This window comes from Poecilia mexicana, unplaced genomic scaffold (assembly GCF_051168715.1).
Source record: "Poecilia mexicana isolate PSO_F unplaced genomic scaffold, ASM5116871v1 scaffold_15, whole genome shotgun sequence".
Classification (NCBI taxonomy): Eukaryota; Metazoa; Chordata; class Actinopteri; order Cyprinodontiformes; family Poeciliidae; genus Poecilia; species Poecilia mexicana.
Window position 1 is genome coordinate 5,643,808 of NW_028263384.1, and position 15,339 is coordinate 5,659,146.

The 15,339-nt window shown below is 39.8% G+C and overlaps 1 protein-coding gene across 1 annotated transcript; it reads left to right on the forward strand.

Annotated features, from left to right (window-relative positions):
* Positions 1 to 4,245: 4,245 nt before the first annotated feature.
* On the forward strand, positions 4,246 to 13,622 carry tslig3a (tRNA splicing ligase complex subunit 3A). The gene is made up of 8 exons (XM_014974533.2): positions 4,246 to 4,753; positions 5,807 to 5,955; positions 6,399 to 6,533; positions 8,492 to 8,673; positions 8,922 to 9,002; positions 9,105 to 9,221; positions 10,272 to 10,439; positions 12,381 to 13,622. Exons 1-8 carry the CDS (start codon positions 4,716 to 4,718, stop codon positions 13,026 to 13,028), a joined length of 1,518 nt encoding a protein of 505 aa, XP_014830019.2. The 5' UTR covers positions 4,246 to 4,715; the 3' UTR covers positions 13,029 to 13,622.
* The last annotated feature ends 1,717 nt before the right edge of the window (positions 13,623 to 15,339 follow it).

Genomic DNA, 15,339 nt, shown 5'->3' on the forward strand with positions numbered 1-15,339 from the left:
CATAGTCACATACTACCAGGATGTACTGATGACCACGCCCACTCTTCACTAGGGGTCCAACAATGTCCATTGCAACCTTACGAAAAGGAGTGGAGATGACAGGTAGTGGCTGGAGGAGCGCCCGATCTGACTTCCGAACGGGACGAGTCTTCTGACATGTGGGACAAGAAGCACATAAGGTATTAACGTCATTGTACATTGACGGCCAGTAAAAACGTGAGCTGACACGCATAAATGTTTTGTGACGCCCCAAGTGCCCTGCCCATGGAATAGTGTGTGCTAAATGCATGACAAGTGCCCTACAGCTAGTTGGAACTACCAACCGCTGTTTATCATTACAGGCATACAATACACCATCTTTTAACACAAAAGTTTCTCTTCCACTCCACTTAGCATCATCTTTTCCACTCACTCGGTCAAATAAAGGTTGTAAAGACGCATCCTGTTTCTGTAGCGTAGCAATATTTTCAGGTACTTTCCACATGTCATCTACTGTTAAATCTGTAGACACATTTCCACTCAGCATTAACTTTTTCTCAAATTTTTTCTGCTTTCTGGATTTTCTAAACCTCTTTGAAACCTCAAACAAACTCTCATCAAAATCAGGTAAAGACCCAACTTGTTCTTTGGCCTGAGAACGGGTAATCACAGGACAGGAAACATTGTCACCCTCAGTTTGCACTTCCCCCAAAAGATGAAACATCACAGGTAAATCTGTACCCAAAATGACGTCAAAAGGTAGGTTTTTCACCACACCAACAGTTAGCAAATATGGTTGATCATCAATAATGACTGTCACTTCTGCTTTTGGATAAACATGACAATCTCCATGCACACACAAAATTTCAGTTCTCTTTTCATAGTTCACACATCCAACAGGTACAAGAGTCTCTTTTATAAGTGATGTGGAACTACCACTGTCCATTAATGCAGTCACTTGCTGTCCATTCACAGTCACAGTTTTATGAGTTCTAGTTTCAAAGTTTTTGACTCCAGCCTGATTTTCAGTTCTAGGAGCATAGCAGGAACCAGTAAACTTAGTCTTCTTTATTGGGCACACTGAAGCCTTGTGGCCCAGCTGCTGACAATAATAGCAAATCAGTGGCTTACCATGAGATGGTTGATTCACGGAACTGGTGGTACCTTTGACCTCCTGGCTTGGCTCTCTGGTATAATGTTGATGTCCAGCTGGTTGAGCAGGTCGTGGTGCAGGGTTGGAGAAACGTGCTCCTCCTCCTCGCCGTGCGTTCATGTACTGTAGAGCCAACTTTGCCGCAGTCAGACCATCCTCAGGCTCATGTTCCTTCACCCAGGTCCTTACATCAGAGGGCAGAACTCTCAGAAGTTGTTCCTGGATGATGAGCTCCCCGATGTCCTCCTTGGAATGCTGGTCCGGACGGATCCATCGTCGGTAGAGGCCTCTAAGGCGGTGGTAGGTTTCAGTAGGAGTTTCACCAGCAGGGATACTTGTTGCTCTGAATTTCTGTCTGTAAGTCTCTGGTGAAATGTCAAACTTTGTTAACAAAGCAGTTTTCAAGTCCTTGTAGCAGTGAGCACGGTCCTCATCCATGGCAGCATAGGCCTCCAGCGCCTTCCCAGAAAGGAGAGGAATGAGACGGCACGCCCATTCACTCTCTGGCCACCTCCAGGTCTTGGCAATGCGCTCAAACCGCAGCAGATAATTTTCAAGGTCTTCTCCTAATTGATAAGGGGGAATCTTTGGATCAGTGGTGTAACTTACTGAGAGAGGTTGATGGCTTTGATCACTGTCGTCATCATCATCATCATCATCACTTTGCTCTGGACCAACTCCTGACTGAAGGTGAGGACGTCGTACTTGCTGTGGTTGCTGCAGGGACATCCTAAGATTCCGCAGCCCTTTCTCTCGCTTTTGCTGACCTGCCATAAAGTCCTTCATCAAAGTGAGAAACTCACTGCCAGACACACTTAATCCACTGGGGCCAGGTTTTGATTCACCTTCCTCATCTGATCCATCAGCCGTTGGCATGCTTTCCCATGCTTTGTCAGGCACCTGTTCTTCCATCTTCGATTGTGATCGCAGACCAGATCTTTGCTTCACCAGACGAGTTCCTCTTCTCCGGCTTGTCATAATCCCACTTCTGACACCATATGTGACGGGGTTCTCTTATGCTTGGACAAAAAAAAAAAAACTGCCCAAGGCCAGAGATCACTTTAGTGACATTTATTCAGTCCTTTAAGTGAGCAAAAACGTGGCAGGTGAAGAATATATACACAGGGACGTCCAGGCAGGTTAAAAACAGACAAAACAACAGTACCTTCAAGGTAAAAGTCCATCACCTTCACTGTGATATGGCAGGAGTCTAGCCACAGACTGCCTCCCTGTGGCGCAGAGCCCTGCTTTTAAAGCCACAGGCTCCGCCCACAGAAAGACCAATCAAGCAAACAAAGAAAAACAAAAACAATTACTTCTAACTCAAATGAACTATTAAAGGATACAAAACAGATCATAATAAGGAAAGTAAATAAACTTGTAATCAAAAATACAATAATCAAATTAATAGAACTTGCAATCAAAAGTACAATAACCAATTTAATAGAGAACACTCGGTATGTTCCGATGACGTCATCACCTGACTCCTGATGCGCCACACCTGGAAACAACTCTGCTTGTAAACAAAACTGGGAAAGTGTTTGGAAGTGAAAACGGGTTAGGATGGATACAAACTGAAGCAAGAACACCGCGTGTGCACCCACGATGAGCCGCATCAGTTTAACCTTTAACAGAAATAAGCGATCGTGAGTATGTGTGCGCATATTAACACGGACTCCTAATTAAGTCCTGGCTCGTGACGGCTCCTCCGTCACAATATGTTTTGACAGTTCTGTGATCATGTCAAAGCAGCAACTTATATTAAAAAAGTGTTTTATTTCCGTTTGAAAGCTGCCCGCTTCAATGGAAGGAAAACAGAAAATTGCTCTTGTAAGCATGTAATTACTAAAATTACGACACCCTCACTTTGTATCCCCCTGAAAAATGAACCCATTTAAAAAAAGAAATCCGTTTATTTTATAGCGTTAACACCGGCGCTGTAAGTGGTCCGGTATGAAACGGGTGTGATAGAACAAAGGTACCACAGCATTTTCCGTTGTTTTAAAAGGTTTGTGTCAGTCTGCCTTTTCCCCATCGATACGCTTTCCAACCACCCCGCACCTTAGGGGGTTAAAAAAACAACACAAAAAAACAAACAAAAAAAAAACAACGCACACATTGCGCAAAACTCTGAAACAGGAGAAGCGGAGCGACGAACTAGATGTGAATTATGGCATAAAAACATAGAATCAGACGCTGAATAGTGAAAAATCAACACATGATGTGAAACACATGACGATTAGGCGGCGCAGCAGGTGATGAGTGAAGATTACTGATTGTCAATAAACGATAAAATAAATTTAGCAACAGGAAAGAAAGAGAGGATAGTACTAATCAAAGGAAACTAATTGGAAATGAATGAAGAACAAAATTCAAAAATAAACTAAGAAACTAAAGTAAATACAGAGGAATAAACTAGTATGGCAAGACTTTTCGAGCAATACTTAATACACAGGACTGTATGGCAAGAATAAACAGACACTATTTCCAGATAAAAGGTAAAATAATATTGTTGAAAGTGTTTGTTGAGACCACATCTAATACTGAGAATAAATATATCTTACTGACCATAACAGTAAAGAACTTATCACTTATGTTTTTAATTAGATTTTATATATGTAGTTCTTTCAATTTGACTCATTAGGATTTGATTAAGAACCAGATTTGTTCTTTATATTTTCTGTCCAGTAAAACTATTAATCTATAAATCAATAGACAGGTTTATATAAAGCTATATTCCATGTTTCTGTCTCATATTTGTATGGCGTTAAAAGGATCTGGAACTTTTGGTTTTCCACTGAAAGCTTTGGTTTGCACAATAAATGCCACGTGGGTGAAATTTTATGGATGATACTCTGATGTCCCATTCTCCTGAAGGCAGCACAGAGCTCCACCACCAGAAACTCACAGAAACACTGAAGAGAAGAGTTATGATTAATGTAGTTACAGTTCAATCCATGTTTTAATGTTGCAGAGTTCAGTCGTTTTGCAAATAGTTCAAAGTTTAAACTGGCATTGTTACACATCTTTTATCTGGTCATTTTGTGTAATATTTAACAACTAGAAAATGGCACAGAACAAGAATATTTTTTTCCACTTTGATTGGCTTCTGTTAGGCCTACCAATTTTAAGTTGAATGTCCATTGCATTTTTCGTAGACATGTGTGAAAATAATTTCTATTCACATTGCTTTTTTGTTCTCTGGGAAATTATTTTTGACGATAAATACAGAAACAAGCATAAAAAAAAAGAAAAAAAATCTACAATAGTGATAGTAATATTCATAATAAAATAATAGTCAGTGCAAAGTAGCCTACAAATTATTTGGTGGGGGGCGGTGAGGGACCTGAAGAAAGGCTTTCGGGGCGCTGGCCCAAAAAAGGCTGAGAAACACTGTTATAGAAGATCGTCTTCGGAAACACGCAGTGCCTATGATAAAGCACAAGGGGGCGGTAATTCACCAATAGGGTGCTTTCCAACTGTTGTTAAACAAAAACGAAGAAGGCGGACTTCAACGTGTAACAGCTGAGTGCCTGTGAGAAACCTTCCTGCGGTACTTCTCCTTTCATCATAGAACTTTGAGATGGAGAATGATATTCTCGTCTCGCTGGAAGATTTAGGGTAAGTGAATAAAGCTTCTGTCCCACTGGGGGCGGAGGGCTGTGTGCATAAAACCCTAAAGAGCTTCCTGCTCTCTGTCCTGTTTTAGCTACCTGCTGCAGTGTGTAGCTCTGACAGCTAATCTGAGAGGGCAGAAACATCAGCTGAGAAGTGATGTTTATTATTCTATTGGTTCAAGTGAGGGGTCAACGTTTCCATAGCGGTGTAAGCTGAGCTCCAAATTGGTATAGGTGGTTTGCATGAAGCTGCGTCAGCAGAACTTGCCGAGAATGGGCTACCCCGCTGCCTGCCCGCCTGCCTGTTTGTCGCTCTTTATGTTAAGGGGTCAAATTTCTAGAAAATAGGATTTATGCTAACATTACAAATGTAACCTGTATATATAAATATGCAATGAATTCATGGAAGTCATCAGAGTTTAGGAGTTGGTTTAAGTCCTTTACGTGCTGATTGCTTGGCAACATGGAAGAATGTCCAATGAAAGATTCAGACGGGTTATTTCTGCTGGTGCCTGTTCACGGTTATCGTCCCGTGAGAACCTCTGGACAGTGATCCTGTTCAGCGTAGAAAAATCTGGAATTTTTTTTCTACGTCTGGTTAAATTTGTGATCTATCAAGCCATTCATCTTTTTTATTTAGTAGTATCAATCTTTTCTTTTATTTCTTAGCTCTCAATCTATTATTAAATCTATTCAGTCCTCCATCCATCTTCTTTTTCTCTGTCCATCCATTCATCAAGCCATGTTTTTTTTTGTCTGTCCACCCCTCTGTGTCTCTTCTCCATCTATCTATCTATCTATCTATCTATCTATCTATCTATCTATCTATCTATCTATCTATCTATCTATCTATCTATCTATCTATCTATCTATCTAGTGAAATGGGCTGTAGAGGACTGGGAGTTCTTGTAATGCTTTTATGGAATTATCTTACACACGTGTAGGGACACTGCAATGAGGGAATAAAAGTTACACTGCAATGAGGGAATAAAAGTTGTGATTTTGAACTGATCAGGGTTTCTTGTGGTTTAGCTGCTTGTGTGTCCTGTTCTTCCAGCTACCAGGGCCCTCTGTTGGAGGATGGAGCTCTGGATTCTGCTGTCATGAGAGGAGCAGCTTCCCCGGAGTTCACCAAGCTCTGTGCTTGGATCATCTCAGAGCTCAGACTGTATCACAAGCTGGAAGAAAATGTCCATGCTACTAACTGTAAGTTTAGTAGCCCCACTCTAACCTTTGGCACTGCTTTCACCGGTGTTCCTGGCTTTTCCCACTCATGCCATAGCAATTTGTGGGACTCACATGTTTAATACCTCCCTTACTGCCATGATGTTAGTCATATCCTATCATCTCCAGACAAACCAACAGCCATTTAGATATTGGAACAGGATTGAAAGTGCAGGTAGATCTTTTTTTCATTTTGTAAATTGCACAAATGTAAATTAGAGGAATAAATGTAAATAGTTATAGGTTTTTAGCTTCAGAAAACCTTTTACGACAACATATGACTGTGGTTGGTGGATTAATATCAAGGCTGAGACTGACTAATTGTACACCAGTAAGATTGATGCTTATCAAAACTTATCAAGTTTTTTTCGCTCATATGCGAGACCAAACCTGTGATGGGTCTGTGTTTCTGCTCCACACCTCAGGTCCCAGTGAGGCAGAGGGCTTCCAGCTGGAGATGAGTGGTCTTCTGTCAGAGCTTGCCTGCCCTTACAGCACTCTGACCACTGGAGGCATCACCCAGAGGTTTCTGAGCAGAACTGACTGTCTGCTCCTAATCAGTAGGTTTATTACACTACACTAACGTGTCTCTGTTCAAACTTAACTTCGTTATACTACTTTGATGTACATGTTAAAAATTCAAATATTTCCAGTCATACTCTAAGCACTTTTTCACCCACTCACAAGCATGCGCACATTCATACACAAATATGCAGATTGGCAGGTAATTGGCAACTTGGGGTTAATGCCCTGCCTAGGGCAAACTGGCGTGTGACTGTAGAGAGATGGAATTACACTGATTACTGCTGAACCACAAGACGTTTTTATATCAATGCAGAAAAGCCTGGAGTCCACATTGTAAAGACAGAAATGATTTATTATCAAAAAGGTTTTTGGCAGATTTTTGATGCTCATAATGTGTAAACCATTCAGGTAACACTCTTAACCGTGAAGGCAGTTGATCTGTAGCGAATAATTTATTATTTTTTATTATCTACTATCCACTCTGATCAGTGGATAGTAGATAATGTCTAGCCAGCAGAGTATAGTATTGTTTTGGCCATATGTAAAGAATATTCTTGCAAAAATTATATTAGTTTGATTCATAACAAACTTATTCTTATTGAAGAAAAATATCTCTGCCTCTAGTTAGCGCTTCTCCTTGGGTTTAGCTTGTGTTGCTTCCCTCCTTTCTCCTAAAAGAGATAGAGGGGAAACTTGCTGTGTTAGGTTTGCAGGTTAAATGTACTAACATACTGTTTGTTTTTTATAAAGTTGTGCTCCATGATTTAAAAAAAAATCTCAAAATTTTAAAAAGATGTTTTTGAAAGGGACAAATTGTTATAGCATAATGTTGAGTGCATACTTGTTTGTACCTTTGAATAACACTTCAGAGTACATATACTACACACAAGATGTGGAGAAAATCTTATGGCCTCACAGCAGGAGTAGCAGCAGGAGAATAATCAGAACGTTAACTCTTAATACACAACTACTAACATAATCTTAATCTTATGTTTGCAAGCCTAGCAGACAAATTCCAGCAACAGTAATAGTGTTATTTCAAGCAATACTGTTGCTGTTTTTGAATGCACCACAATACTCCAATAACCATGTAACTTTGGCTGTGTGGTCATGATGGAAAGGGAAACTCCATCAAGACCAAAGAAACTTTGGTCTTCTTCAGCAGGTTTTCCAGCATTTAGCTGTAACAATCACCTCTTACCAGCTTCTCTTTAGCAGGATGCAGCCACCACCATGTTTCACCATGGGGGTGAGGATTTTAGGTTGTCTTTGTTTTCCACTGCCAAAAACTGATTTGATCCCATCAGTGCAGATGCACTGCTGTATCTGATGTGTCATCTGAATGACTGTGGATAAACTCCAATCTTATGGTTTTCTTCTTACCATGCCAGATGTGTAGACTGGATGGCAAAAAGTATGTTTCCAGTCCTGGAAACTTCTCCAGGAATCAAAGCAATAATTTTAGAATAAGATAGATTATATCTGCATTTTTTATTTATTTGTTTATTTCATTCACTTACAGTTTAAAATGAAAATGTCACACGTTGCCATGAACAATGGGGACATGTGGGCGTGGCTAATCCCTCGCTGTTTGCATACGGTTGACTCTAAATCATATATGCATCATCCTATTTGCACTAAACTTGATATGATTGACCTTTGTTAACCTCTAAAGAGCCCAATGGCATTAAATTGTAAATTGACTCCACTGCGCCCCCTATGTTATTCCAACGGTTATATCTCCTTAATACATCAGCCGATCTGCACCATATTTTTTTATGCATCATTAGGGAGCCCTGCTGAACACGTCTATGTGCATCGCCTACTGAACAGGTGAGGGAATGATGTGAGAGCATCGAGGGTGGTGAGCGTATGATGTGGCTAGAGCTCCTGTGGTCGCCATAGGGCTGGAGTGGCGCTGAGCTGCAAGGGCCTCCAACACCTGAATTTCTTATTTGCTGGACAATAAAGGCTGTTCCTATTTCTTCTTCAGCCTTTTTAGTGTCTGAGTTGGAGGCATCAAGAATGATCCTGATCAACAGGCCTCAGAAGAAAGCCCAGGAATCCGGCAGCCCTGTCTTCCAGGAGCTGAAGGGTATCTGCATGGCGCTGGGCATGTCCAAACCTCCATCCAACATCACCATGTTCCAGTTCTTCTCTGGAATTGAGAAGAAGGTCTGTCTACCTGGCAGCTCCACTTTTTTTTATTATTGCTAACTGTAAATCTTTACATAAGATGGAATAAAATGGTCTGTACAAGTTCAAAATAAATGAATATGGATTAGTGGATTTTACTCTGTTCTGTCAGCAGCATCAGCCTGTAAATATGCTCCAAGAGGGAGCTTTTACCTGTGTATTGTTGATCATTTTTATGCATATATATATTATTTTTCTTTTTTTATTATTATTTTTCTCTATCTCAGTTGAAAGAAGCCATAAGTCGAGTTCCACCAAATCATGTTGGAGAACCTCTGCTGAACAAGCCCCTCGGACCTGTTCATATGGTAAATTCTGCTAAATGAAACAAATAATTCTCAGTTAGCAGAAAGTGAGTGAATGTTTCTTTACTCCCTTGTTTTTTTTTTGTTTTGATTTTTTTTGTCTAGGAAAAGATTGAGGCCATCAACCAATCTCTTGTAAATGAGTATGAAGTGAGAAGAAAGATGTTGTTGAAACGTCTTGATGTAACTGTGCAGTCTTTCGGCTGGTCTGAAAGAGCCAAGGTACGTTGCTATCCAGGCATTACCATGCACAAAATGTTTTTGGTTGTCTTTAATGGTGCTGACCAATTTTGACAATTAATAAAATGTGCTGTTATTAAAGATTTACATTTTTGGAAAATCTGAATTTCTTTTCACCAATGCACTCCTTGGATTTCAGAAGTTCAGAGTCATGTCAACCAACCCAGGCTGGGTCTACCTTCTTGTTTTACAAGCATGTTTCCTAGCTTGTATTAGTATAATATCAATGTATACTTTGCTCCAACAATCCCAGGAGGGATTATTGGAGCAACAGCTTTTTGAAAATATTCCCGCCATTTGTAATTTCTTTTTGAGAAAGGAAATGGAAATTGTATAAAAATTGATTAAAATCAGAAATAGTATTTTGGATGAAAAAAAAAATCTGAGATTATATTTTTAAGTTATGCAACTTATCTGTAGTTTTAATTATTTATGACTTCTAAGGGTAGATTTTTGTCTAACTTAACAAAATGGAAATTAACACTATAAGGAAAATTAGCTGCATACTTTTGGGGATTATCACATTTTGTGAGTTCAAAATAATCCCACCTTCTATTTCCTCTTTCAAATGTAGAGTACGAAGATAAGTGTGTAATGAATGAGAGGTCAACGACGGGATGCACTGAACTCATAATGCACTTTTTCTATGTGAATTTTGGATTGACATTATGAACATGTTCACCTAAAGATTTTAATAAGTCATCCTGAAGGTTTTTGAATATTTTTTTTAAACAAAGTTCTGCTAATTTCTCCAAATCTTACTGTGTTGAAGCACTGGGTTGAATCTGATAGAGAATCTGTAAAGCTATCCACAGATGAGGTGAAGACAAGAGGACTTTCAACCTCCAACAGCTGAAACTCATCACAAAAGATTAATGGTCACACATCTCAGTTTAGACATACAAAATCTCAGCAGCAATAACTGGGAACAGCACATAATCAGGCCCATATAAAGTTACATATTTTTGTGTGCAACTTTTCTTATTACAAACTAATAGACTTTTTTTTTTCTTTTCCTGTGTTTTGCTAAAGATCCAAGCTGAGAAGTTAAGTAAAGTGTACCAGCCGCTGCGTTCTGCCCTCCTCACCAAAAGCAACATTTCTGTCGCTCACCTTCTTGCTGCACGACAAGACTTCTCCAAGATCCTTCGTACAAGCAGTGGCAAGATAAGAGAGAAGACAGCCTGTGCCATTAATAAGGTTGGTGTGTTCCAACAGCGTCACACTGTCTTCCTTCTATTAAATCAGGGATATCATGATATCATTTTTTTCCTTAATTGTAATCATCATTTCTGTCATGTAAGCAAAAATAGCCACACCAGAAGTTGTCTTAAAGAAATATTTTCTGTAGTTGACCATGTACTTTTAAACAACGGACAAATCTGCAGACCATTCGTTCTTTAGACAGATTACACTTCACACTCCTGACTACTTGGTGCAGACGTGCGAGACACTTTCAACTTTATGCATAGAGTACATGGCAGAGGGAACTAGCTCAATAATTAAAAATCTTAAAAATCCCATCTTAATTTCAAGTATTACCTGTTTACTGAACTAAATTCATCTTGCTGATCAGGAGCTGACAGCGCGCCGAGAGTTATGGACATGAAGCTTTGGAGCGCGTCTGGTTCAAAAGCACATTCCAAACTTTGGCGGAAGAAGCACGTTTAACAAGTGTACAGTACATGCAGAACAAAGAAAACTAAATGAGAATGCTATGTTCTGTTGATCTATTTATAGTCTAGATAAAGGAGAAGGCAGTTTTCCCTTTTGACGAAAGAAACTAAGGTGCAGAAGTTAATTAGACTGTAACAACCAGAGTACACTGGACAATAAATACATATGCAACCCTGCCCTGCTCCGCTCAGTGACTCATCCAGGAGATTTGCACTTGACTCAGCCTGCGGTTACAACAAGCGACACAATGGAACTAGAAAACATTAAGCAAAGGATACAGACAGAAGTAACACTGCTTACTTATGGTCTAAAAGTGAAAGCAGTAAAATCTTAATTAAAATAGTATGTCAGATTTAATTCAGCCTCAGGGCTTTACTTAAAGTTAATTAGTCTAGTTGAATCGGGCTCGGATACGACGCTTATGGGCTCAGTTAATGCCGTTCTAAACTCTAGCGCAGATTTTTCTTCCTGATGGCGACCAGGAGAAAGTTCTGAGGCTGTGTGTTCATACCACAGCAGGTGAAGCGTTCGTAATTTAAGTGGAGTCGTTTAATTTTATTGTTCATGTGTAGTTATTGGGGTCACAGTCATTGTTTTTTGTCTCACCGGAAGAAAAAGTTAGTTCGTCTGATCTGTGTAATCGAATCTTGATAATCTGCTCAACTTGTTGAATATTAAATGGATAGAATGAAAATGATATTCGACTGAATAGCTTATGTAATTAGCGTCATTATAAAAATTGACTGGTAAAATAGATAACAGAATTTTTTTGATGCTAACACAACCTCTGAACCACAAACAAAAATAAAACATTTGTGGAACGGATCATATTTTCACTATAAATGTAACAACTAATGTGTATTTAAAATATATGTGTGAATCTCATCGGGCTGGATTGGTAATTATACATTTTGGGTCAAAACACTTTGATTTATTTCTCAGTTTATCCAAACATACGCAGCCTTGCATATGAAACCAGTGTTGGCTACAAGTCGATGGCCTGAAGATGGGGGACAAAATGGAAAGACTAGAAGGAAAGGAAACATCTGCAGGCTGATGCTGCCAAAGATGAACATTTCACACACACATTTGCTCTAGCTTTCACTTCTGCAGCAACAGATGTTAAGCAGCCACATGAAATGAAGGAAGAAGAGCCTTAGTGAAGAGAGCAGCAGATGATGCAACACTCCAGATAAGTTTTTGAGGAGGAAATAACATAATGTGATAAAAAACTAAGAGAAGTCGAATTTGTGTAATACTCTAGCCCTACCAATTTATTAATAACACAAATCAGATGACGTCAGATGTCTAACAACATCAAATTTGTTAGATGTCTGCAACCCTGACACCTAACGCTGGCTACGCATATGGTAACGCTGCCTGTTTTATTTTTTTTGTAATCTCATTGATCTAAAAACCCTTTAGTTTTCAGCAACTTAAACAATACCTGACTTTGCTCCTCAGGTTCTGATGGGCCGAGTGCCGGACAGAGGTGGAAGACCATGCGAGATCGAGCCTCCGCCTCCAGAGATGCCGTCCTGGCAGAAACGTCAGGATGCCCCTCAAGGTGGAGGGCACTACAGTGGGTCCCACGGGGGTAGCAGAGGGGGCTATGATAGCTTTTCGTACGGTGGCCGTGCAGGCTATGAAAGAGGTGGTGGAGGGGGACACGAAGACAGGGGGGCCAGAGGAGTCGGTGGCAGAGGAGGGAAGGTGCAGGGAAGCTGGGGAGAGGGAGCTGGAGGGGGGAGAGGTGGGTACAGCCAGGGTCACTACCAAGACACAGGAAATTATCATGGGGGAGGAGGGAGAGGAGGTTATATGGGAGGGGGAGCCAACCAAGGAGGATTCCAGGATCAGGGCTTTCATGGAGGAGGAGGGGGTTACAACAATAGTTATAGTCAGGACGGGGGCTGGCACCAGGAAAGAGGCGGTGGCCGTGGAGGCCGAGGGGGCAGGGGCAGAGGCAGCAGAGGAGGTCAAAGTGGAGGCTGGGGGGGTAGAGGTGGTCAGAATTTCAACCAAGGAGGACAGTTTGAACAGTTTTTTCAACATGGAGGGCATCAGTACAACCAGGCTGGCTTCAATCAAGGCAGACACTACACCAGCTGAAGATGCAGTTCGGGGCTTTACAGCAGAGATCAGAACACTGAATTCAGGAACTTCAGAGAAAAGCCTTATCTGAGCAGGTTCAGCAAACTGAAGCAAGAAATATGTCCTCGACATATTTTTATTTGGGTCACGTTCTCCGTCGACTGTTAAGTAATTGAAGATATAATCTTTTGCGTCCTGGTATGTTTTCATTTTTGCCTTATTAATTCGTTTTGAAGCTGCCCTCCAGCTTTGTTTAAAATAGCTTGTGTAGCTGGACTCTGCTGTGCTGATTTCACCCTGTTAGTTAAATCGGCCTTACTGAACGTTCTTCCTTAACACAGAAAGCGTTCCTCACATGTCAGTGTTTGTGCACCTATTGTGTGCAGTGCACATCAGTACCACACACAGGAGGGTCACTGAAATCAAAGATTACTTGAAAGCGGTGTCAATTTTCCAGTCCACATTTCATTTCAGTATGTTTGACTGGAAATTTCTAAGTTACTTATTTAAAAGATGCCAACTTGCACAGCTGTGTGGATACAGCTATTAATGTTGGAAGGTTTGTATGGATGTGTGAATGAGGAATAAAAGGAATAAAAATCCCTTTTTGCATTGAGTTGTGTGGTGATTTCATCTGTAGAACTTGCCGTATTTAGTGTTGACTCCCACTAATGGCCCATTTGAATTGAAATTGATATGAAACCCAAACGGGAGCAGTAACCAAAATCATAGATGATCTGCTTTGAAACCTGAAAAAAAATGATGCTGGGAAAAGATGCATCCATTTGATGTATTGTTATGAATCAACTGGAAAATGATTCTTTAATCAGAATTAACATGTATTCATGCAAACTAATGATGGTTATCTGAATGATTTAGTTCACTAGAAGCTTATGCATATTTGGTCAGAAGATTAATGTTGCGGTCAAGTTGGAAAGTGAACAGTAGCCTCACAGATCCATTAATAATAATAATCCCTTCTGGGATCAACGGAACCTCAGTAAATAATAGACAAAAAAAATTATTCAATACAAGACTCATTTTGACTGGAATTACTTAAATAAAAGTATTTACAGCAATTGTTCTCAAATAAAAGTAGCACTACTTAAAAATATTTTTACTCAAGAGAATAAGCATCCAAGAAATTACTCAATAGTAAAGTATTTGGTAAAAAGACTACTGAGTAGCCAAAATGAAAATAATTTATGTACATACCATAATTACAAAAATAAAAAAAAGCAGGCAACAGATCAATTTTTCATAATCAAATTCTTTCAATATAATACTTATGGAAAAAAACTTCCAAGTCTGTATTTTGTGGTTTTTGGTTAAGACCAGCTTGTTCTTACTTCAGTGAAGTTACTCACAGTAGGCAGATATCCAGAAATTTTACTCAAATTAGTATGAGTAATGATACTTCATACAAAAATTAGTGACTTAAAAGTAAGAAGTGTTTTTTCCCCAAAAAAGTGATCAACTAAATGTAGCTGATTAAATGTAGCTAGTTATTACACAACTCTGATTTAAAAAAAAAAAAAAATTTATTGTTCTTGGAATGCATTACACCCTCTGGTGGCCCTTCATATGTATTTACTTCCTCCTCATCCAGTTAAGAAGTTTTTTAGACTTGCGGGACACCCTGGCCCTCTAACACTGCTGTAGACTATAGACAATTCATCATGAGTGCATATTTATTCTGAGTAGTTTCTCTGAAAATGTACAATATTTTGGGCCATCAGAAAAAAAACATTTTAATTTGTATTTCCAATCTTTATTTTGAAGTTTACATGCCGGATTATTCGCCAAGACCAGTGGTCCCCAAACTTTTTCCTGTGAGGGCCACATAACTTTTCCCTTCTCTGGTGGGGGGCCGGAGTCAGACTGTAACAGAAAAAGTTTGACGTTTATCACCTGCCCTGCCGGAAATTGTTAGGGCGGGGTGATTGAAACTGTTCAGCGGGGGTTCGCGTTTCTAGATAGAATTCTACCCAGAAAGCACATGGAAAAAAAACCGTGAGTGAAAAGGTCACTGGGACTGACTAGTATATATTCCATTTAGGGAAAGTAACTTTAACATCTGAATTCCTCATATGTTAACATATGTTTGGAAGTATAAGCTGCTACTTACAGGCATTGCTTCGAAGAACTCGACCTGGAATGTGGCGTACATAACAGACACGTGTGTTCATCTGCTCTACCAGGGACCAGGGACCCCTATTCAAGACCCTTCAAATTATAGGCCTATAGCTCTTACATCTCAATTAGGGAAAATAATGGAGAGAATTGTAACAGACTATCATATTTTCTTGAAAGTAAAAATAAATTTTCT